The sequence below is a fragment of the Poeciliopsis prolifica genome, unplaced genomic scaffold, assembly GCF_027474105.1.
Source record: "Poeciliopsis prolifica strain line A6 unplaced genomic scaffold, Auburn_PproV2 SCAFFOLD045, whole genome shotgun sequence".
NCBI classification, from domain to species: Eukaryota; Metazoa; Chordata; class Actinopteri; order Cyprinodontiformes; family Poeciliidae; genus Poeciliopsis; species Poeciliopsis prolifica.
The window spans coordinates 3,172,726-3,197,481 of NW_026562420.1; the positions used below are offsets into that span (position 1 = coordinate 3,172,726).

At 36.5% G+C, this 24,756-nt stretch overlaps 1 protein-coding gene across 2 annotated transcripts in view; it reads left to right on the plus strand.

Moving 5' to 3' along the window:
* Positions 1–23,550, plus strand: part of LOC129376817 (noelin-2-like) — a 32,333-nt gene extending 8,783 nt beyond the window's left edge. For both annotated transcript variants that reach the window (XM_055056410.1, XM_055056411.1), the window contains exons 2-8: positions 959–1,108; positions 3,688–3,843; positions 9,496–9,715; positions 11,403–11,509; positions 19,063–19,239; positions 21,149–21,322; positions 22,821–23,550. In XM_055056410.1, coding sequence (XP_054912385.1) covers positions 959–1,108; positions 3,688–3,843; positions 9,496–9,715; positions 11,403–11,509; positions 19,063–19,239; positions 21,149–21,322; positions 22,821–23,141 — 1,305 coding nt within the window. In that variant the 3' untranslated portion in view covers positions 23,142–23,550. The remainder of the gene's footprint in view (positions 1–958; positions 1,109–3,687; positions 3,844–9,495; positions 9,716–11,402; positions 11,510–19,062; positions 19,240–21,148; positions 21,323–22,820) is intronic.
* The last annotated feature ends 1,206 nt before the right edge of the window (positions 23,551–24,756 follow it).

A 24,756-nucleotide genomic window follows, 5' to 3' on the forward strand; every position in this document is an offset into this window, starting at 1 on the left:
ACAAACAAGCTCAGAAAACATTAATTTCTATCTCGAAAATTTTATTAGAACTGTGCAAATTAAGCTTTATAAAAGGCATAGCATTAAAGAACAAGAAATGTGATCGATTCAAACTTTCAAAGTAGCATTATGAAATAAGATTTATATTTATGATATTCTCTGTAGAACCTTATAAATACACATGAAACTTAAAAAACTCAATAACTACAACAAAATAAAGTTAAGTCATCTCCAACCTGATGACATTTTGCATAAGATTAGGCACTCAGATTAGGAAACACTGATCCTCATCCTTCATTCCTGCGTCACTGTTGGCTGTAAGCCACTGCAGCAAAGCTGTAGATCATAACCTGATGAAGCTAAAAGGACCACAAAGCACAGATGCTGTTCTAAGGCCACCAAAACAGATCACCTCATCACCTTGACTACGCCTGAAAGTTGTGTTCATAAACGTTATGAACAGAGTCTGTGACAAAGGGCATTGGCGGTGGAGTCCAGCTCTGACTGAAATTGAGCCTGACTTACTGCTGGCAGTGCAGAACAACCTCTGACACCAGTCATACAGGGACAAATCAAGATCTTCTTCCAAACTCAAGTTATCACACTATTTGTTGCAAGCCGACGGTTTCAGGCAAAAGGAAACAGCTCAACATTTCATGCCCTTTTCATGAATGTTGCTGACAATACAAACAAGAAAAGGCTTTAAAGTCAACCAGTGGTTATTGAAGTTTTAGATACATTTCAATAATTAAAACACTCAAATCAGTGACAATGTAAAAGGTAGGAGCACATATGAAACATGTATTAGACTGAACTCAAGTAACCTTTGCATGCTCAGAAATAAGAGACAAGGCTGTTTGTCTGTTTTGTTTATCCGTTGCACTCTTGAAAGCACAGCTGACATGCACAGTGACTTCATTTACACTGAACTTGTGTATGCCTGTGTGTATTTCTGCAGGGATTGTACCCTGGCTCAGAGGAAGGCTGGCAAGTGTACAGCACGGCCTCAGATCCGGATGGCCGGTGTGTGTGCACGGTAGTCGCCCCTGCTCGAAACCTGTGCAAACGAGACCCCCGGAACCAACAGCTACGCCTGCTGACTGAACAGGTGAGCACTTTTGGTATATGTTTGTGTTTGTCTAATTCTGGAGTTCATCCAAACTTCAGTTGGCGGTCAGCGGTGCAGAGTGGTGCAGGTGCAGAGGAGGAAGGGCCTTGCATTAAAATGAAAGATTCACCGTCAGCTTCTTTGCTTTGACATATATGGAAAAATGAACAGAAGCATGCAGACACACTGACAGGCTCTTCTTCAGCCTCCAGTCAGCCAATCAGGAAGGTGTGCTCTCACAGTTGAACCTGCATAACAAAAAGAGGCCTACAGAGCCTAGAGGCCAGGGCCCATAACAATCTATTAAAGTTTTAAAAAATCATGTCAAACAGGTAATTAAAGTGCAGTGATATTTGAGCAAAAGCTCATACTCATACAATTATGAGTAAGAGCCGTTTTTTAAGGCACGATAAAGACGATCAATCCCCAAACCCTGCAACCAGATTTAATATTAAAATAAAACCCTGATCAATGGGTGAGAAATAAACAATTTGTTAAGTACTGCAGGTCACAAAATGAACATTCCAACAGTGGTTTCTGTGTAAATGTGCATGCAGCTACATATAAGACTGTGAATCTGGCCATGTAAGTACATTTCCATCAATATGCACCCCAAGAGAGAAATAAAAATGATTTGTGACTGGGAATAGTGAATTATTAAACATCGTCAGCCCAGCAAACGTTGCTCACTGCAGTCACTGCTGTGAGGATCTAACATCAGTATTTAGGAGTGCGGCATTTTCCCTACGGCGAAAGTGAACCAAAGCAATGTTAACGGCAAAACAACTACAGCGCTTTTCCTCATTTGCTGCTGGTCTTAGAGTGCATACAGAACGGGAGGGAAATGAGAGGCGGCAGAGGATGAGTACAATCATAGACAGCTTCCCCTCTTCTCTCTCAACACTGTTCCTGTCAGGAAGCTTGTGTGTTTATGAATCTTAATTAGCTCAGCATGTGTCTGGAAGTGACACCTACATCCTGCTGTGAGTGGGAATAGTTGCGTGTGTTTGTATGCCGTGGTGTGTCTGCTCCTTTCCAGCCTCTGCGGCTCACACATACAGCGAGGAGATGAGTGAGTGGGTGGGTTTGTTTGTTTGTTGATCACTTCTACATTCACAACTCACAATCTGGGTCATTGCATTGTGCTTCCCCCCCCTTTTCTTAATATTCAGTTTCAAAAGAGGTTTGATGCATTTGTTAGTATTTCAGGATTGTTAATGAGCAGCAGTGTGGGAGTGCTTGTTTCTGTGAAAGAAGAGCACACTCTTAATGAGGATATCTGTTAAAATGAATTTAAGGACACACTCTATCAGAACCTTACTTTATCACCCAATTACAGAAAAGCACAATATAAATATCTGAACTGTAAACTGCTTTGAGTGTAAAAACAGGGTGAGATCTTAAAATCATCTACCGGTTCTTCTGTGCTTCTGTTTTATTTTGAAAATGCAAAATAAAATAAAAGTCAAAAATTTAAAAACTTCTCAGCACACAGTTTTACAAATTGAAATACTGAAAAAAAACATAGCCCAAATTTATTGTAGGCATTGACAGATTTCCATGTTTGGAGGCCTCAGACCTTTACGTAAACATCGTGGGTTTGACTCCCGGTCCCAGAGACTCCTGCCGCATGTCTCCCCTCCTCTCCTCGTCCTCTTTCCTGTCTACCTACTTTCAAAAATACAAGCCACTAGAGCTGCAAAAACTCTTTGGAGAAAAGAATTATTAAAAAAAAGAATACAAGGAGTTTATATATTTACAGTATCTATTTAGTTACAAAATGATAAAAATCAAGTCAAACAGGAAAATTAAGTTATGATTGGTGATGCATTTTGAGGGGCAAATTTTCCTTTGCAAGGATTATTTATTTAAATAGAATAAAGCTTTTTTGGACACATTTTGCTGGTTGCATAACAAACATAATGGACAAATTTAAATAGAAATTTTGTGAAGTTGTCAGGATCTTTGGTTTGGTGTTTTGTTTCTTTCTGTGCTCCTTCATTAGATTGGATCAGCCAAGTTGCTGTTCTTCTTCTGGTTCTTTTGTTTTTTATGGCTCTTGGCAAACAATTTGAGGTGCATTCCCGCCACCTAATGGTAACCATGTTTTTGCTTTACTTTGGTACTTAGTGTTTTTAGTTTATGATGTTTATTTCTTGTGTCTAGTTATTCCTTGTTTCTCTAGTTGAACTATGTTTCTTAGGTACAGTTATTCTTTAGTGTTTATTTCCTGGCCCCCTGTGTATTCTCCCTTGCCACGTATGTCACTTTCTCTCGCTCCTCTCAACTGCAACCCGTTTTCAGCCATCTGTTTCTTCAGTAATCAACCTCCGCAGTACAGCTCATGCTCAGTTTTTTTCTTGCTGGTTCCTTCAGTCTAATCCCATTTTCTCCGTAGTTTTTATGCTGTTCGTTGTTTCCTGAATTCCTGTGATTTTTGTTCTACTCTGGCTCACTGCATCAAAGGTGCCAACTAATTGCCTTAAACTAACCATGAAAAAATTCCAGCATCATATTGGACAAACTAAAAAACTATTTTATTATATTAACTTGTCATTTGTTTATGTTTTCTCTGTCAGGTGCAGAATGTGAGTCAGTCCATGGAGGTGGTGCACCTGCGAACATCAAGAGACCTTCAGTATGTTCGAGACTCTGAGCCACTGCTGAGGGGAGTTGATGGTCACTTACACACGTATGTGGCCAGTCCCCGCACTCGAACTCCTAAGACCCTCCAGGTATTAAAAAGACACACAAACATGCAAGTAACTAAACAAACACTGCACATAAAGAGTCAGATTTTTATGCACATGGAAAGTAAAACAGTCGCTGCAGGGAATATATAACCTTTGGTGTGAAAATATTGATTTTCCACGTGCCAAGACCAAGTTTCCTGCCTGTACTCTCTTTTGAAAGAGAGTACAGGAAGGAGAGAGACAAAATTTGTCATTAAAAAAAATGAATGGAAGGAATCTTAAATGTAAATATTGTTTATATTTATACGATGGTCAACACAATATTGCAGGATTAGGCTTGATATTAGCCCTACTTTTCTTGATGGAAATCTAAATATGTTCAACCTCTTAATTTGGACTTGTTATTTTCTGCAAAATAACAAGCCATCAAAAACATTCCAAAATTTATTGATATTTCGACAGTGTAAACAAGAGAAGGAAAGATTAAATGCAACATTTTGCAGTATCTGGGAAGCATGTGGATAAAATGTTGGGTCCTTCCCTTTATCACCTTTAGTTTCACCTATAGTTCAGTTCCTGTTTGAGTTGTGATACTTTTGTTTTGATTTGACAATTTTTTTAATTGTCAGAGCAATGACAGCTTAAGACAATTTATAACATGTATTTTAACAAGGTATGTTTTTAAAACGTAAATAAATATTTTTACAATACTGTGACTTAAACTGTGCATTTGTTTAATTATATGCTAAACTAAAGTTAATTTACATTGTAAAAGTTATTTTAAGTTCAAATTAATCAGCAAAGTATGCTACAACTAATATGGCTTGACTTGATTACAATACCTTTATTTCTTTATTAGTTATTTCTCTTATCCACTCATCACTGAAGTGGTCTATTAAAGGCCTTTCTGTCAGTCTAGAATATCCTCAGAAACCCAATCAAACAGTAACAGAGTTCATGTGGGTCATTTTAAAATTAATAATGGCATTTTCTGACATTATAATGTTAAAATAAAAATAGTACCTTCCTGAATACCAAAACAAGTCAGCTTTATTTTAATAAACTGGAATCACAGACAGAACCCTTTGGTGTCTGATTGGTATGAACGCTGACATAATAAAAAAGACAGCAATAACTAATCCTGGCTGTCAGCCTGGTCTGGTGCAGACTAGCAGCGCAGAATAAATCGCCATTGTGACATATGTGTCGCCGCTTTCGTATGACAGAGTCAAGGCTTAATTAGGCCAGAATATCTGACAAATTCCACCTTAATCCTCTGACCCAGCTTTGTAAAGCAGCTGTCAGACAGTCTGATCTGATCTTAAAACTATAAATGTATCAACCACAATTTGATCTCTAGCAAAATCAGGACACCAGGGACTTTTTTTTTACACTGTCTGCTCTGATGAAGATTCACTCACCTTATGTCAATTGCCTGAAGTTGCTGGCATAGGAGAGGAAATGACTGCATCTACTCACTGACTATTTGATCCCGAGGGAGTATTCACAGAAAGCATAAAGAGTAATCATTCTGCAGTAGCAGCCCCCACTGGCTTCAAATGGTGCAGCCTATTTCATTTCCAATGCATATGCATCATGCTATATGCATTATATTACATAATGCATATGATGTTAAAGAAGAAACCAAAAATGTAATTTGCATAATTAAAAAAATATGAAATATTCCAATTAGCTAAACATTTAAACCTGTGAGTCAAATTAATACTAATCACAAATAAGTCAGAAATTACAACAAGCGTCTACAATACAATACACACCAGTGTTTCAGTTATTTCACTCTGAACTATGAAGACTTGATCAGGGGGAAAATATCTTCCTGGCTGGCGCAGTGGTGTAAAGAAAAACTTTACACTGCTAAAAGTCCAGACATGTCTTTGGGATACTAAGCCATTTTTTTTTTTGCAATATATTGGTGAATGAAAAGTGTTCATTATTTCATATTACAGGGATTCCTCCAAAAACTATTTTGTATCATTTTGTATTTTCCAGGCAGATGCGCCCATTTTAAAATACAATCAAGTAACCTCGGAATTGGGCTTCTGTCTCTTTAAGAAGCTTTTTCTTTCTGAAACAACGGCTTCAGTATGTCATTACATCAACATTGTTCTATTAAGCATTTAACAATGTCAAATGTTAAATTATACCAGTTGTTCGCTAAGGAGCCAAGTGGGGGGCTGGAGGTTTGGGGGGGCGGAGGTGTCGCAGGGAATGGGAGCTCTGTAATATGGATGCTTAGAGAGGAGAGTCAAGGATTTCTCAAACATGCATGAAAGAATTAAAACAGCACTCTAGGTGTGTTTTAGGTGAGAGCACAATATTATCACTAGCTCAAAAAGAGTAAATTTTACATAATATAGCCAATTTAATGATGGTTTCTTTCCATAACCCTTATTGTAACACTGGAGCATGTTCATGCTCAGAATTCTGATAATTTGCATCACAAGTCATTAAATTTTATCTCCAAGTAGGAGGCAAGACCTACATAGTGATTATAAAAACAGAGTTAAGTCCCCACAGCAGGAGTAACGTACAAACAGACACACAACTCGCCCTTAATTCCCCAAATATAGCTTATTGCTGCCTTCCCCTAAATCCATTTGCCTTTCATCTCTTGCCAAGCATCATCTAAAAAGCAGGGGGTCTGTCCTTGGTTACTTTATGCAGCATGTCTGCGGTTGTGTGTTTGTGTGCATATGCATATGTGCTTGATGCTCCTGGGGGTGAGGAGGGTTCAGTCATAAGCTTTTTGCCTTTGCACCATGTGGGAGAACGCCTGAATATTTATGCCCAACTACAGTAGGTTTATCAATAACTAAACAGCATTTCTACACCACAGAGGAAGCGATTGAAAAGCTGAAAGAAGGAACGATAAACAGAAGGAAAAAAGAATACAGAAACGGAATGAAAAATAAGATTGAAGGTTTTTACTATATTTGAATTATTACTTGACGGAACAATCCATCCTTCCATCGAGAGGAATTGGTTTGAACTGTATTAATGTGCTAGAATTGCACATCAATACAGTTTGCCTTTCATCTCTTGCCAAGCATATTCTGAAAGCCATGGTGTGTGTAACACACCGTTACTTTGCACATTACTTCGTTTTGCCATCTCCTTTAAACACATTTGTGTTTTGTCAAACACAAATGTTTGACAAAAATGGTGTCAAACATTTGTGCTCGTTTGTGCCACAATCATTTTAAAGATATTAAGAAATGTTTTTCGAGGTCATAAAAGGTCAAACAGCCCTCTCTGACCTTCCTCAAATCGGACAAAATTTTTGTTTGTGCTGCTTTATTTTCGAAAATATGAATGAAATTTTAAAGGTCACTTTGGTTTTGTAAACGTGTGTGTTTGTGTGGCGGGGTATTGACCTTAATAGCATGGATGTGTGTGTTTGTGGGGGGGTCATGCATTTGCAAGGCAATGAATAACATGAAAGAAATTAGGCTGAAAATATTTTAAACTTGATAGAGTGAAGAAAAAAATGTGAGCATAACTGTTGTGGGAACAGTAGGACTTAGACTGATTGGTAAATGTCTTTTCTTGATTTGTCGCTGTGTTTATTTGTGTGTGGGAGTTTTGCTGTTCGGAGAGGATAATGACGCCTTTGTCTTCCCACTGAAACGTCTTTTAGACTCCCTTTACATTTCAATATGCACTCAGAAGTGTTGTGCAGAAATTTAAAGACAAAGAGGCAATAATAATCCTCTCTCCTTCTGCAGTAACACACATTTACTTCCTATATATAATATATACCAGTACTGATGTTCATTAAGCTGTTTGTAGACTAAAGTTAGATTTCATTCTGGTTCCAGATTTATCTGCTGTGAGTTAGAAAATTTAAATCACAAAGCTTTATGCTTTTTATCTGGGTCAGAGCAAACTGTAGTCCAGCCCCTGCATATTCTTTTCCGGTACATTTTCCATCTCCTTCTGTGGGATTTTGAAGTGTTCCCGGGCCAGATGGAACGTGTATTCCCTCCAGCATGTTCTGGGGGTGCTTTGCATTTGGTAATGTGATTTTTTTTCTCCCATCCTCATATTTTCTTCCTTTAGATTAAGCTAATCTCCAAGGAGAGCTAAAAGGTCTTAATATGGAAGCAGAAAAAACATGACTCACAGTGTCTCAGCAGCTAAATGTGTGTAAAATCTCCCTCATAAATAACAGAAGGGAGAGAGTGTTTAAAATAATATTTTGATTAAGTAAACACATTTTGTGAAAATAAAGAGGTTTTAGCCAAGGGTCACAAAATTTCTAACTGAACTTCTGCTGCTTATTTTTGTGATTAGTGACGAGGTTCATCACTCAGGCACCGACTCCTCTGGGGTCAGATGTTGAGACGAATAAAACACAAAATAGAAGCTTATATTTCAAGTTTTATCTTAATTGAAACTGCAGCATGTTTCTCCAAACAAAGAAGAAACTTACTGATGATTCTTTAGCTTTAATGCCTTCAAAAGTGCATTCCATTCATTGTAGCATTGAAATCCTCATATCTCCACCCTAAGAGTTAAAACACAAAGATGTATAATTATTTTATAATGTTTCCATTTATTTTCTACTTTAACTTTATGCCAAATAAACAGATTAACAGGCAAAATGCATATTACACAAACAAAATATTTTCACAACTAACACCTTTGACTCTTCGGAGGGGCTGCCAGTATAAAACAATGTTTCTCGTTGCTCCATGAAAATCAAACTCCTAACTGTTGAATCTGCTGTAAGTGAGACATTTTTTTTTAGAGAAGTTGCACAAATTGTTTGACACCAGGCTAATGTCAAACAATTTCTGGTCGGGGCCCATGAAGTATAAAGTCATTCAAACAATCAAATCTGTTTTCTTCTCTGTGTCTCTATTAAGATGAGCTGACAGTACTGAGCTTCAACAATATCATCCCAAGTCAACAAATGGATGTGTATTAAAGTCAGCGGGTGTCCTCATAAGGAAGATAAAGTTTTAAAGATGGCAATGCAAGGCAGCTAATTGCTGTTTACACTCTGATCACATAGTGATCTGAGTCTGTGAGCAGGTTAGACTTAAACTGAAAGACAGTGATTAGGAAAAAAAAACCACACTTTTCATCTCATTCTAAAATCACATTAAAATGGAGAGGTATGGAAACAGCTGCTAATTCAGCTGTTTTAATTGGGTTTTGCTTTTTTGGCTACATTCATATATATATATATATAAATTTGGACTTTGTGCTATAGTGATGTCAAATGCCTTTACCAGTGTGTCACACTTTGACTACTTGGGAAAATCAGTCATTTTGCAATCTAAAAGCTGTGGGTTCATTTCCGGCTTTTTTCTGCATGAAGAATCCGGAATTAATTACAGCATCTAAAAGATGAGCTGCTGTTTTCTGGGTAGAGATGACTGATATACTGATGGCAAGATGACAAGCCATTATTTTTGGTGCGGTGAGGGGAAAATGGCCAGAGGACATATTTGAGCCGTGGATATCCACCGTTCTCTACACCCTGTTACTGTTTACTCTTCTCAGCCTTTGGGGGGGAAAAAATAACAAGCATGTTAGTTGATAACAAGAGTATGCAAATGCCACTTTTTTCACCTTGAACTTCCTGCAGGTCAGTTGCTAAGTTGTGCCTTTCTGCTGCTCAGTTTCTGTGTCCTGTTCCATTTTCCATCTCTTGTCCACCATTAGGAGTTAAAGGGCCAGATGTCTCAGCTGCGCCCCTTGTTGTCGGTGATGGAGCAGTACAGATTGGACTTGCAGATGCTGGCCACCTTGCGAATGGAGCTGCTCAACCTATCGATCATCCTGACAGCCATTCAGGAGGAGGTTGGAGCATATGACTATGAAGAACTTCAGCAAAGGGTGTTGCTGCTGGAGACCAGGCTGCACAGCTGCATGAACAAACTGGGTATGTGTTGAAGGATCAGAAAGAAAATGTGTTGCTGGGGCTGACTTTAAAAGAAACCTCTGGGCTTGTATTTTTTAATTTGGCAGGAGAGTAATGCCAGTTAGGACGGCTATGTGTTTACTGATTGCCTGCGAATTTTGTGACACTTAATTTAAAAACAAAACACAGAGTAATGGAAAACGAATAAAAGGCTGACTATAACAAATGATCCAAGTGGTGAACAGAATAAATAATGGTATAAAAAAATCATGTATTTCAGCCGTTATTACATCAGTTTAGAGTTGATTTTTTTAAATGTACACAAATGGATCATCTCTCAGAAATAACCAGTATGTTTAATCTTAGAGCTAACATATAATGTATGTTAACTCTAAGATTGTACATCACAGCTATGCTGTTAGGTCCTTTTTTGGTGCAGCATAACTTTCTCATTGTTTCATTGAGAAAATTACAGCACTATTAAATAAAAAGATATTGATTAGCAACAAAATGTGATGTAGTCTTAAAAGATCCGCTTGATATTTGGAGATTTGTGCTCCTTCACTTTCTTGCACTCCAGGCAGTAGAGTCAATATAGAGTAACCCAGTGAGCAGTTTTTCAGATTGTCCTGCATTCACTGAGCTCAGGTATGTCTGAAGGCTGTCTCTACCCTCTGTGTGCTACAAAGATCAGACACTAAATAAATGCATTGAAAAAGATGTTAAACAGCTGCTCTGGGAGCCTGAAGCAGTAAAACTCTCACAAGGTCAGACAGTGTCAAAAAGTATTTATGCTTTTAATTTCTTTACATTTGTTATTGGAATTTTATCCAACTCCAATACAAAGTTAAGTGGAAGGAATATTTCAAAATGTGCTCCTTTTTCAATGCATTATTTTAAAGATATGCCATATGTTTGTATTTAGCTCTTCAGAGTCAATAACTGTAAATAGGGAGTGTTGTGTACAATCGACATTTTAGAGCTTTACATCACAATATAATGTTGTTCCCTCATCAAAAACATATGTGGAGTTTTGCTTTGGCTCTTTCTTGCATGTTTGAGAAATTCTTTAATCTCCCTTGGCAACTATTTGGTGGTGCCAAATGGTTGGCACTAAGCACATGCTCCAAGCCGAGCTTCCACCTCACAGAGAAACTCCCCCCATAACTTTCCCCAAACCTCCTCCACTCAACTCCTCCAGACAAATGGCAGCAGCAAATAGCAAACAGCTTTGTGAAACTGTGCATCTGCTGTTTCACAAAGCTATAGTAAAGTAGTCTAACTACTTTTTATAGCATTGCTCCTGTGAACATTGTGCATTGGTTAATGGTAAAACTTTGATGTACTGAAGAGAGAGTTTCAGAAAGACCAAGATCTTCTAATGGACAAAGAGGCGAATTTCAAGATGTTAAATTGGAAAGTCAAGTTTCTTTTAAGTCATATTGGATATACATCTTTTTTCTAATATCTGAAGCTAACATATATTCCTCTACAAAAAGACACGTGCCTGGAAATACCTCATACTTCCCTTTTAAAGTACATCACAACCTTTGCAAGACAGTTTGTCAAGAAAGAAAAACTAATTATTCAGGAATTCTGTTTGGAGAAGGAAAAAGGTTTATGGCACATTTCAGAGTTTGGTGCCACTTTAAGGTTACAGTTTTGTCTTTTTTGTAAAACACAATTTAAATTTTCTGGGATCTTTCAGGTTGTGGTCGCCTGACAGCAGTTAGCAACCCGATCACTGTGAAATCATCAGGGTCCCGCTTTGGCTCCTGGATGACTGACGCTATGATTCCCAGCTCTGACAGCAGGGTAGGTGCATGAAGTCCACAGATCAACCATTACAAAACGACTGATTAAGAATTTTAATCTTATATGTGATAAACCAGAATTGATTTCACTGTTTATAATCATCATTCATAAAGTGTAATTTTGTATTCAACAGTTTTGTTATTGGCATTGTTGCCCAGTCAGATTTTGAGGCAATCCAGTGGAAAAATAAAATCACAATTACTTTTGAATTGCCTGTTTCAGTTTAATGCATTTGGCATTATTAATTTATGGAAAACAGATAACCAAATAATTTTAAGACGGATGTATGCAAATATACTTGTGTATCCTGGAATGATTTCAGGTTTCTGGCCGATTGCCAATAATCCATCTTTAAAAACCATGACCTTTTGATTCAAATTTTGGCCAATTAAGATTTTTTTCTTTGAATATATTGTTAAATATAGGAACAAAGTTGGTGAGCTGGAAAAAGTGGGGTGACTATAAATTGTAAACATGCAGACATGACCTGGTGGGAGGGTCTGTCAGTCAGAGTACTTTTCTCAAAAAAAACAGAAGAGGACAGTAGTTGACTTTCAGATCTTTGTCATGCTATAGATGAGATCAATGGATAAGATTGGCTTCACATGTAAATATTGATCTGCCAATATTTTCCTGCTTAAAATAAAAAAAAATAATAAAAAAAGTAAGAAAAAAGCACAGGATCCAGAGAAAAGACACATTGATTTGAACTGTTCTAGTGAACAGTTTATATATATATACAGTTTATATTTATATATATATATATATATATATATATATATATATATATATATATATATATATATATATATATATATATATATATATATATATATATCATGTCCACTGTCATGTGGTTGGGAAGCGCGACATTCTTCTTAATGTATTTTCTCTGTCTTATTTCCAGCATGACTTTGTTGTGCACTTTGTTTTCACTCCTTACAAGCTTCATTCGCCTCTAACTGATGCACACACAGACACAACAAAACAGTATGCTCAGGCAGCGCATATTTAGCTAGTTGTCAAGGCGACTGTCTCCCAGTTGCCAGGTGTGATTTATATTGCCACGGTTACCCGTGCTATGTGAACTTTCCCTGTAAGGGAACCATGCAAAGCATCAGTATTCCAGTTGCATGACCCGTTTAGTTCCAGTTCACTGGTGTAAGGTCCTTCACATTTCTGATGTCTTTCCTCATCTTCCATCTTGATGGTTATTGATGTATAATGTATGTTCTCTATTCAGAGTGTGGCATTCTTTTGGAAACAAAACAAGTAGAGCTTATAAAAATGCAGGATTTGTTAGTATGTGTTCTATTTATAACTCAATAAGAATATAAAAATATGTCAACTTCTGCTAACAGTTTTATTCTACCTTTAAGACTGTTTTTGTGTTGATGGCTGTGTTAACTTTTAATATGACCTAATAAAACATGTTACATTTTGTTCATTCTTGTGTTTTGACCAAGTCAGGGCACCACTTGATCATCAAGAAAGTAATAGTCAAATAGTTCAGTCTCAGTTACTGTTAATACATAACTGCATGATAAAGCTTAATTCTAATAAGTTCAGTACTTTCCTTTTTCTGAACAGTGAGATGCTACATGTATGGAATAAAATACTAACTGCTCTCCAAAAAACAAGTTTATGAAGAAAAACAACAATAATTTGACCATACAGTCAAAAACTCAAAGTAACACTTAACTGAACTATCGGTACTATGAAAAAGATACAATGATGAAACTAAAACTACTAAAAGTAAAAACAGAAAAAATAAATAGAGATAAATTAATAAAATCTATGAAATGATAGATTATGGCACAGTTCAGTTAAAAGATTAATAAACCAGATTTTATTCATTAGAATTTTTTTTTAATTCAATTCATTTTATTTATGAAATCACAATAAATGTCCTGTTGAGGCACTTTAGAAAAAAGACATTTGAATCGATCACAGTTACCAAGTCATAGTTACTTATTCAAATTAGCTTAAAAAGTTTTTAGTCAAGGAAACCCAGCAGATTGTATTGTGTCATTTCATACAACAACACCATAAACAGGCGACAAATAAAGCATGAAATAATCCATAGAATGATCTAAATTTCACAGTTGAGTATGAGTATGTTTGCTTATTACTTATGTTGATGAGTTTTGTTGGTGAGGCATCCTGGCCATTACCTTCCTGCACAACTCAATTCTTAATTCCCATCTTCTGAGTCTGGGCTTTCTCCCATTGAGGTGAATTTCTCAGGTAGATTTTCTACCAGCCAATCAGTGAATAGAAGCTTTATTAATTTTGACTGAATTTGAAATCAATACCCTTTTTTTTAAAAGTCGATAATCTATTTAACAGTTGCCACAAAGACAGATAATTTAGTAATTTGGAATGGCAAATAGCGGATGACCATACATCAGTTTTTAAGCTGCACATTTACAAAAATCACATCACCTCCATTTTCTGTGCTCTCGGAAAATCAAAACGAATAGATACATATTGTACATGCTGTTTGTGGCTTGTGATAAACATAATGCACCTTTGATAACAGTTGAGGAAACTGTTACAACTTATACTGTACCTGGACAGCAGTATGATAGCTGCAATTTCTCTTCCAAATATTTTATTATTGTTTTCCTAGCAGATGCATATCCGAAGTGTTAGGACTCCTCTTAGCATTGCCAACCCACTATCTGCACACACACTTACAAACACACATTCACAATGTGTGAGTCAAAATGAGGAAATGTCCATTTCACAGATTCTTGGGTATCCATGACTACAGTGTCGGCACATGATCCCAGTTTGACATTAATGAAATCTTTATTAGGTCTTTAAAGTATGAATGCGTGTGTGTTTGTGTGTGTGTTTGCATGATTTACTCTCACTCTCTGAGGCAGGCCAACATCTGTCGCAGTATTTGAGAACATCTTCTAAAGTCTGGACATTTCGTGATCTGTTAAGGTTTCTCTGTTGATGGGACCAGAGATGAAGGAAGAGTGCAAACACACTGCAGCCTTCCAGCAGTCTGGGCTTTCTCCCCTTCACTTGGATTGTCTCCAGTTTATTTTCTACAGGGCCAATCAGCAAACAGAAGGAGAAGTTTTGACGTTGCTTTGCTGCTCTGTTTTAGAGTTGCAGTTTGTCTGTAGTGTTAGCGATGGCAGTGGAGAGACTGAACGTAGACTAATATTGAGTTGCTTCCAAATATTGAATTGCCTGCCAGTGGAAAATCACCTTTGGAGGGAAAGGGTTGCTAAGAAGTGCAGGGTTGAGGAAAACATTCAATCAAAGATTAATATGAAAAACTAATGAGGTCAAAGATAAGGAGAAAGGTCATTATGATTCAATAATGATTCAAATCATTTAGGCCCTTCTGAGATTTTCAGGTTTCTATTTAATTAAAATTGTATTTCATCTGTAGATACTTTAATATATAGCTGCTTACATGTATATTTTGGATATTTTTATATTCAGTGGGGTATATTTTGTTATTGTGTTGCTGTAACAAGTGAATTTCCCCACTGTGATTAATAAAGGGTTATTTTACTCTATTCTGAAGAAAATGATGGACATTTACAAATGGTATTTATTTTGTTTTGTTATTTTGAGAATGCTTTATTAAATTTTCCATCTGGTAATCTTAAAATATCAAAAAGATTAAAGCTGGGAGAGGTGAAGTGGGCAGTAAATACCAACTGTCACTGAGGTAGTGATTTTAATATATACTGTATCTTAGATGAAACAGACAATCTGGAAACAACATCTGGTAAGCAGGTATCTTGACGGTTCTCTGCATTTATGCTCTGCATGCAAGAAGATATTTTGCCATCTGCTTGAAGTTTCACAGCTGTTCATTCTACTCCTACAAGTTTAAGAGACTACCAGTCAAATTGATCAGTGCAACAGTGTCTTCACAGGGCTGCCCAGAAAGTAAGTCAGGCTAGATTTCCTTAAACTGGTAGGTTTTTACTGGCCCACAATGTAAACAGAGTTTTGGTTCATTATCTTATGATGAAAGAGTTATGTAACCGAATCTGAAACTGTCTTTGTGATTGTATTTCAAGGATTGATTTAGTAATAATTTTCTAGCATACATTAGATTATATAATTATATTTCTTGTGTATTGGCACTATTGACCATTTGCAACTATGTCACTTAATCATGGATGTTGGAAGTGAGGGACAGACTGAAACTGTTCTCCCAAGTTGTTTATGCCAGTTTACCCATAATTGATGCCATGTATCATTTCTTTGTCTTGGTGGCTACATGACAGTACAGCATTGCCTTCATGGTTACTAATGGTTAGACGTGCACCAACCTCATATTGCAATGTTTGGTATGTTTCTAATCACACTTATTGATAAAGCATATGAATGTTAATCTTACTTTAAAAGTCAGTCCTTGTGATGAACAGCTGCTGTCCATTGCACAGGATCTTTCCTCATTAAAACGTATACAATGAAATGACAAGTTTGGTTTGCATTCTTGTCTGTTTGTGCATCTCCATGGTTATTTTTAAAATGAAAGCAAGTAAATTAAAGTGATATTCGGCTACAGATGTCTGCTTTTTGATAGGAGTGCATTGGTTGTTTTGTGGTCAGTCACTGCATAGTGGTCATAGTTCTGAAGAGTGTTGTATTTGCAAAATATCAATATAAATATAGAGAGAAGTATTAGACTGAATTCTGGTGTCCATTTAAAACACATACACACCAAAACCTAAACTATTAAACTACCCATCAAATATGTCTACATGTTTGTCGCTGGACCTACAACCATAATGCTGTGCTATCAGCTTTCAAAAGCTTTCCTTTCAAGCTTAGCAATCTATGTACCAATGTCTTATTGTTTTTTTTACAAGGTTAATGCTGTTCAGTGAGTGTCAAAATCACCTTCTGGAGCCAAGAATATCCATTATGTTGTTCTAGGGGACATAGTGGTGGAATTTAGACTGAATTGATGATTGCTGACAAGACTTCTGTCGAACTTGATGAAAGCTGTTGAGGTAATGGATTTATTTCAAACATGTTTATTGCATCTGCTAGTTTAATTTTCTCACATATCTGGTATGAATTGTGTAGCATGCATACTAATATGCCTGGTGTTACCCTCCACAAACGTATAGTGCCTGTTTTGAATGCAGAAAAAGATGCAACCCAGAAGAGAATCTATCTTTCAAATAGTTTCTTTGGCAATCCAATTAAAGGACCAACCTCTGCAAACGTGTAAAATTCCCATAACACTGTCAAATTTAAAGAGCAATGAAAGGAGCTGTTATGTTGAACCGAGTTAGAAACTGAATTTTAAAATTGTTTGTGTGCTATAGCATTTTGTGAAAAATTATTTTCTTCTTATGAATATCTTTACCCCATTTTTGATTGCAATCAGATCGTTCAGATTTACTTTTGAACAGACTGTAGCATGAATTTTGGTCAACCTAATTAGAGAAATTAGATGAGATGAAAGCCAATCTTCCATACTTGGATATGGGAAAATTTACTTGTCACATATGTTCATCCCTCTCATAAACTGTTACATTCATCTCTTTAAAAACACAAAACTTTTAGACCAATATTTTATGTGATGCACCAACCACCTCATTTTTTCAAGTAGATTATTTTCTTTTTCTTATTCTGTTTTGAGATTTTTGTTGTTGTTGTTGATGATGAATTGAGATTAATATTTTGGGGAAGCAAGGATCTAGATGTTTAATCAAGGTTGTGTACCGCTGGAAATGTAAACTTTACTCCAATCTCAAATACTTTCCAGTCTCTAAAAGGTTTTCTTACAGCATGCTCCTGTAAATGTCTGCATTTATCTATTATTTAACTCCTACCAGTTTCCCTGTTTATGTTGGTGAAATTAGATTATCACTAGCGCCATGTTTCACCAGTAGGATGATGTGTTCAATATAATGTTCACTGTTAGATGTCTACCACAAATAGCATTGGTTGACAAAGAAGTTCAATTTTAGTCTCATTTGACTAAAGCGTCTTCCCCATCATGTTTGCTTCCTGGACATGCGTCAAATTGTGATTGGTCATTCTCATGACTGACTTTCTTCTTCCCAGTCTTTAACAAAAGTCAGAGTTATGTGGTGCATGATGACTAATAGAGATTCTGATCTTTACACTGAGATTAATTTACATGTAGGCTGGCTATTTACAAATAAGTTGCACTGTATTTTGCACTGTATTTTGCTTGGGGGTATTAAATAAATTATTTCAGATTTTTATTTGTGAAAACATTCACCACCACGTCCTTTTGCTCAAACTTTACTTTATGCACTTCTTTAATAGACATACATTTAATGTCTATTGCATGAAAGTCCTGCTCAAATACATAAAAGTTTGTTGTTGTAATGTGACAAAACGAGAACAAATAGACAAAGTTGTAAGTCACTGTCTATATTCATTATTTTTCTGCTGTATCGACAAGGCGAGCGTTATTTGGAAGTTGAAATAATGTCTTTTTATTAATCATATTACTGTGATACACTGGACCAGGAGCAGCAAAAGATTGTTTAAGGGTTCCCATAAGCTTCAGACCATCATGGAAAATAAATGGCAATTACTTACCAGACATAGACAAACACAAGCAGATATCTCATTTGTCACAGACGACCTCCAGCTTACTGACTTCTAATGATGGCCCATTTTGAAGGAACACATCTTTATTTTATAATGGCAACTTTGTGGTGTTGTTTTTTTTTAATTTAATTAATTAATTTATTTTTTATTTCATCTTGTGAAACTGTATTTCTGAAATAAAACTTTTAAACATAGAAATTGTGTTAGCTAATGATGCCCCAGAGGCAGTGCTTGCTGGTTTTAGTGTTATGGGTAAAAAAGTTATTGCTGGAATCCTATTATATTTTGTCCTTTGTCTAAAAGCATCTCAATATCCAGAGGTAGATATTCAAAGGAGGGTGGGGAGCTTGCTGACTTTTAATAGACATAACCTCTCCTAATTGTTAGGTGGAGTGAATATCGCATTGCATTTGATTGTGATATTACCATGGTATCCCCTTATTTTACTTGCTAATTATGTAGTGACTAAAAGAAGGAGAGCATTAGGAGTTACAGTGGGATCATTTCTGATAAGCAGGAATGACAATGATAGATTATTACAAATTAAACTAATATATTTGTTCATCTGGTGGTAATTTATTTCACAGGCTAAATAACAATCGAACTGTATAATCAGTGTTTTCATGCCTAAAAGTGGAACGCCTTAAGAATAAAGCTTGATGTAGTTAACTTTCATGTAAACAAGGAAAATAAAAAGCTTTGCAAATCTGAAAATGGAAACCAATAACTGAGTGGACTGAAAGTAAGACACAAGAATTACAAAAAAATATCATATGACAAACTGTATATACTGAAAATAATAATTATAAGAAATCTGTAACTGTGATAACATAGACTAAAAGTGGAAGGTGGTTAAATATGATAAACAAAACTCAGAACGAATAAAATGAACAAGACTAAAAGACACATTTGTTATACACACACACAAACTTAAAAATATAACTAATTCCCTCTTTTCTCTTCACCAGGTGTGGTCAATGGATGGCTACTATAAAGGCAGGCGTGTGCTGGAGTACAGGACCATGGGAGACTTTACAAAAGGCCAGAATTTTGTCCAGCACCTGTTGCCCCATCCCTGGGCAGGAACTGGCCATGTGGTCTACAATGGCTCACTCTATTACAACAAGCACCAGAGCAACATTCTGGTATGAGCCTGTGGATGTTTGAAGATGTGACTAGCTAAAAATAACAATTTTATTGTTTATTATTAAAAATTTTATATATATATATATATATATATATATATATATATATATATATATATATATATACACAGTCCTGCGTACCATTATTGGCACCTCTTCATGTTTTGCATAGCTGAGTGAATATCTTCAGAAATAAATGGAAATGTTCAAAACTTATATCAGCGGAATCTTTCAATTTGAATTCCAAAGTATTTTAGCAAAGACAATTACCACTTCAACATAAATATTTTTATTCCAAAGTTTTCTTTCTCCAATGGCAGATTTCAGCTCCAGCCAAAGATTTTCAAATGGATTGAGATCAGGACTCATTGCTGGCCATTTTAAAACAGTCCACTATATCCCTTTCAGCCATGCCTGCGTGCTTTTGGAGGTGTGCTTTGGGTCATTGTCTTGCTGGAGGACCCAGAATCTTCGCCTCAAACCAAGTTTTCTTACTTGGCAAGACATTTCGCTCCAGAATTGCTTGATAATCTTCTAATTTTATGATGCCTGTGATACAGTCAAGGCCTCCAGTACCAGATGCCGCAAAACAGCCCCACAGCATTATGGATCCTCCACCATACTTGACTGTTGGTATGGTGTACTTTTCTTCATTGGCTTCAGTGCGCCGTCTGTAAACATACTGTTTGTGCGAATTACTGAAAAGCTCCACTTTTGTTTCATCTGTCCATAAAATGTTGTCCCAGAAGGCTTGAGGTTTGTCCAGGTTCTCTTTCGTGAAGCTCAAGCATACTTTTTTGTGTCTTTTCTTTAGCAATGGGGTCTCCCTTGGCCTCTGTCCATAAAGCCCCACTTCGTTTAATGTGCAGAATATGGCACTTGTTGAAACAATCACACCAGACTGCTCCAGGTTGGTCTTTAGGTCTTTAGATGTTTGATGTGGTGTTTTTTTTTCCACCATTCGCACCAACTGTCGAAGACTTCCGTCATCAATTTTTTTCTTCCCCCCACGTCCAGGGAGGTTCTTGACCATTCCATGCCTAGAAAACTTCCTAATAACATTACGCACTGTTGAAACAGGGACACCAAGGTCTTTGAAGATGGCTTTATATCCTTTGGAGGTCTTGTGCTTACAAATAATAGCATTTCTGGTGTCCTCAGACAGCTCCTTTGTCTTTACCATTGTCACATGTGAAGATGGACTAACAGGTGGCTTTTAAAGCACCAACATGATCATTCATTGGTTAATTCATGTCACATGTGTGGAGGAACTTCATCACAAGTGATCTCTATTTTTGATTTGCAACAGGTGAGCCAAATTGGGTTTTCATACTGATTTGCAGCAAAGGGTGCCAATACCATTGACATGGTAAACATTATGTTTTTACTTGTTTCCCTCATAATGTTTATCTTTTTAAATGTTTTTTAACATTTGCTGTTTTGCATCAAGCAAAAGCTATCAGCAGTTAAATGTTGTTTCACTTGATAAATTTCCTTCAGGAAATATTCTATTATAGATACTTAAGCTTCATGGGTGCCAATAATGGTGAGCAGGACTGTATGTGATATTTTCATAACAACTGAAGGCAGTGTATATGTATTTTCCAAGCATATGCTTGGAAAATACATATAATCCTTTTTCCCAATTTGCTTGTTCAAGGAATTTTTAAAAATGCAAGGGAATGTTAATCCTGTTAGTCATTCAGTGAGCACATTGATTTATTATCTTGGAGATGCTTTAACAAATTTGATTAAAAGTCTAATTACCAGCTGCCACAGTCCATATTGGGAACACTGCAGCATGCTGACTACTTATTTTGGCCAAGTCCACAATGCCACTGAATGTAATGGACTGTGACCAGGTTGCTCATAAAGCCACGATTCTGAAAACAATATTCTGTCTTTCTAGGTTCAGTACCATTTCCGCTCTCGCAGTGTGTTGCTGCAGCGCAGTCTGAGTGGGGCTGGATACAACAACACCTTCCCCTACAGCTGGGGAGGATCGTCTGATATTGATCTGATGGCTGATGAGACGGGACTATGGGCTGTCTACACCTCCATCCCAAATGCAGGAAACATAATGGTAGGTTTCAAAATATTCTACAATATGCAGTTCTCTGCACCTTCTTGAAGCCACTCCAAACACATCAGTGAAAAGGGACAATATTAGACAAGAAACAGCAAATTAGAAGTTTTACTTTGGAGATAACGGAGATGAGTTTGTGTCTGCATGTGTGACAAAACCTTGGAAATGATGGATGGGCTTCAATACAACGCTGTCAGCTTGACAGGAAGAAAAATGTCCAGGAGTCCACAAAATAATAAAAGAACACAATTCTTTCAACAAAGGATAGTCAAAATACCCAACATGTTTACAATTTAAAGTTTGAAAAAGCAGAATTAAATAAAGGTTTTACTGTAAGATTAGTGCTTTCCCTTTAACACATGATGTGAAGCTCTGGAGGTGCAATGAGACCAGTGCGTGATATCTCGCTAATATCCACAATATTTCTTCAGAAAATAAAGTCTTTCTTGTGAAACAATATCCAGTCACTATTTTCATCTAAGCTGTTATGTGTCCCAGGAGTCAAGGTGAGTGCTTTAACTTTGAGATTCCATAATGAAGCTCAGAACTCATATTTTGAAGAGAAACAGGAGGAACCTTTTGATTCAGATTTGATTGTTGAAAAAACTGAGTGTTTATACTGCAAATAAAGTTCTACTGGTTTAAAGTTCTGGTTTCACTTTTGTCCATTGTGCGATAATACAAACCCTTTCCAAATGAAGCTCCTGGCTGGATGTAAAGACGTCTGTTGCTTTGGAGTTGTGTACAGTTTCAAACCAACTGGAATGATGCAATTCTGATAACATCAGAAGTTTGTGGACTTTCTTTGGATGTTAATCCTGGAATTTGAATACTTTGGGATGTTGGGATTATTTCACTGAAAGACATACTTTGTCTAGTTGGCATTGGCAAGACAACTATTGTCGTGCTGACCTCCGGAAAAAAATTCTCCTTTCAGTAGGGGGATGATTCATAGTTTGACCGGATCTTGACTCCCTTTCTGGACATTCTAACTAGATTTGACCTGAGGGACTGATCTACATTAGACTTTTCTGTTTCGTTTCAATTCTTGTAATAACTTTGTTTCTGTTACAACTTTTTCTTTTAGTTTTGGCTTTCAAAAATAAATCCTGTACTGCTGAATTTAATTTTTACTGTGTGTTGCTGCATAGAGAGAGTGAATGGGTTTTATTTTTGTAGCTTGTTTTTCAATCAAAAATAGAATATAGGCCTACTACTGTAGGCTATATCAAATGTACATTTTTATTGGTTGTGCATTCTCAATAAATATAGCTATAAAAACTACTCTAATTCCACATTCTCATTTTTAGTTTTGTGCTTTTTACTGAGGACAATCATGGATGCAGGTGAAAGACTTCTTCTCTTTTTAAACTTAAATATTGACATTTCTAAAAGGGTAAATATTTCCATGGGAACTAAACACTTCCATTTGCTTTGATGGTTTGTCTTAAACAGATGAGCTGGCATGACTAAGTCTTTTCATTTCTGTCTTCAGGTTAGTCGCCTGGACCCTCGTTCTTTGGAAATCCTCCAAAGCTGGGACACAGGGTTCCCGAAGCGCAGTGCTGGGGAGGCCTTCATAATTTGTGGCACCCTGTACGTCACCAACTCTCACCTGGCTGGTGCGAAAGTCCACTTTGCCTACAACACCAACACCTCGTCATACGAGTATACCGACATCCCCTTTCATAACCAGTACTCCCACATCAGCATGATGGACTACAACCCCAGAGAAAGGGCTCTGTACACCTGGAACAATGGGCACCAGGTGCTCTACAATGTTACCTTGTTCCATGTCATCCATAGCGATGGCTAATTTGACTCAATAAAAGATGATAAAAATGTATTTGATACTGCAAGCTCAAACACGCACAGACACAGACTTTGTCATTCACTTTGTGTTTAAATCTGAATGACCTACAGACACAATATGTTATGGGACACTTTCTGAAGGTCACAGATGAGTTTTCATCACAGCACTAATGCTGAGAAGAGATTTGGCAGTTTTTAGCTGAGTCTTATTATATTGTACATCAGGAGGGAATAAGATGGAGTGGGGGGTTGGGGAAATTGAAAAACATAAATACAGGCAGAAAACAAGATTTTACATCACTTTACCATCAAGTTTTGGCAATGAGCTTGTTGAAGATATTCGGGGCTTGTAATGTAATTTGTGGACATGTTTAGTCAGCATGGTTGTTCAATCAATAAACTTTACTGTTAAATCTTTCTATAATTTCTTTGGAGTTATAATCCAACGCTGTGTGTTTGTGTCGACATAACTTAGATGTTTAGATCTTACAAAAAAAATCCCCAAAATAAGAAAAAGGGTTTAAAAAAATAGAAGATATGTCTGTAGGTTTTCTCATGTTTATTGATATTTTGACTATTTCTACATGATTTGGAAAAGAGATTCTGGAAAATTACTACATCTTTGGTCAAGCAACGAATTACATCAGAGTTGTATAGTGTTTTTCAGAACCTTCAAAAATGCTCTACAATGAAATCAGTCATTCCCGTTCACACACACATTCACACTCTGATGATGGCAAGATGCTAGACTGTAGGAACAGCTTCAGTCTGACAGAATCAGGGCTGTTGTATTGAGCCATTGAAACCCATTTTACCAAAATGAAAGCAGAATTGTTTCATCAATTAATCTACATAATCAAATCAGTTGATCTTTTGTTTAGGAATGCTCCATTTTTTTCTGTAACATCACCCAGAAACCTTTATGTTTTACTTGTCAAGGGAATTTTCATTTTATCTGTCAGATTATCATTTTATTTGCTTGTCTGGCTCTAACATTTGCGATATCAAATTCTTCAGTGTAGAAGCTTAGTTTTCTAATTTCATATTTGCTTTACTTGCAAAATAACCAGAAGTTCATTTTTGTGCCATGTGTTTCTTCAATTTTTAACCTGAACAAGTCTTTTTCTTGTTCAAAATTTTGAACATAATTTTCCTTTCATATTCTTAAAGCAGACATTGCTTTCTTATAAGCCTCATTTGTTGTTTTCATCAGTTCTATTTTTGAATGTTTCAGTTTTTTTTGTGTGTGTCCACCATAGATCATAAAATCTAGACCCCCTAGTGGAGTCTGTTTCGAAAGCCATCAGTCTGTCAGCATCTGTCCAGACTGGAAAGTGTCATTTTAGTTATTATCAAGTCAGTGAGGTTCATAGGTCAGTCAGTCAGAACCCATGGTCTTTGGTATGGTCTTTGTACATAATATTTCATAGATCTATGATTAGCTATTCAACTTCCTGCGTGTTGACCTGTTGGAGAAACACTCAGCATTGTATTATTCAGCTGTTTCACATTTTCAGTCCGATCTTCGTTATAACAGTGAGTGCAGTTGCAGATGGACAAGCATTTTTTTTTCTCATGTGGTCTGATCATTTGGGGATGATCTCAGATTAAATAAAACT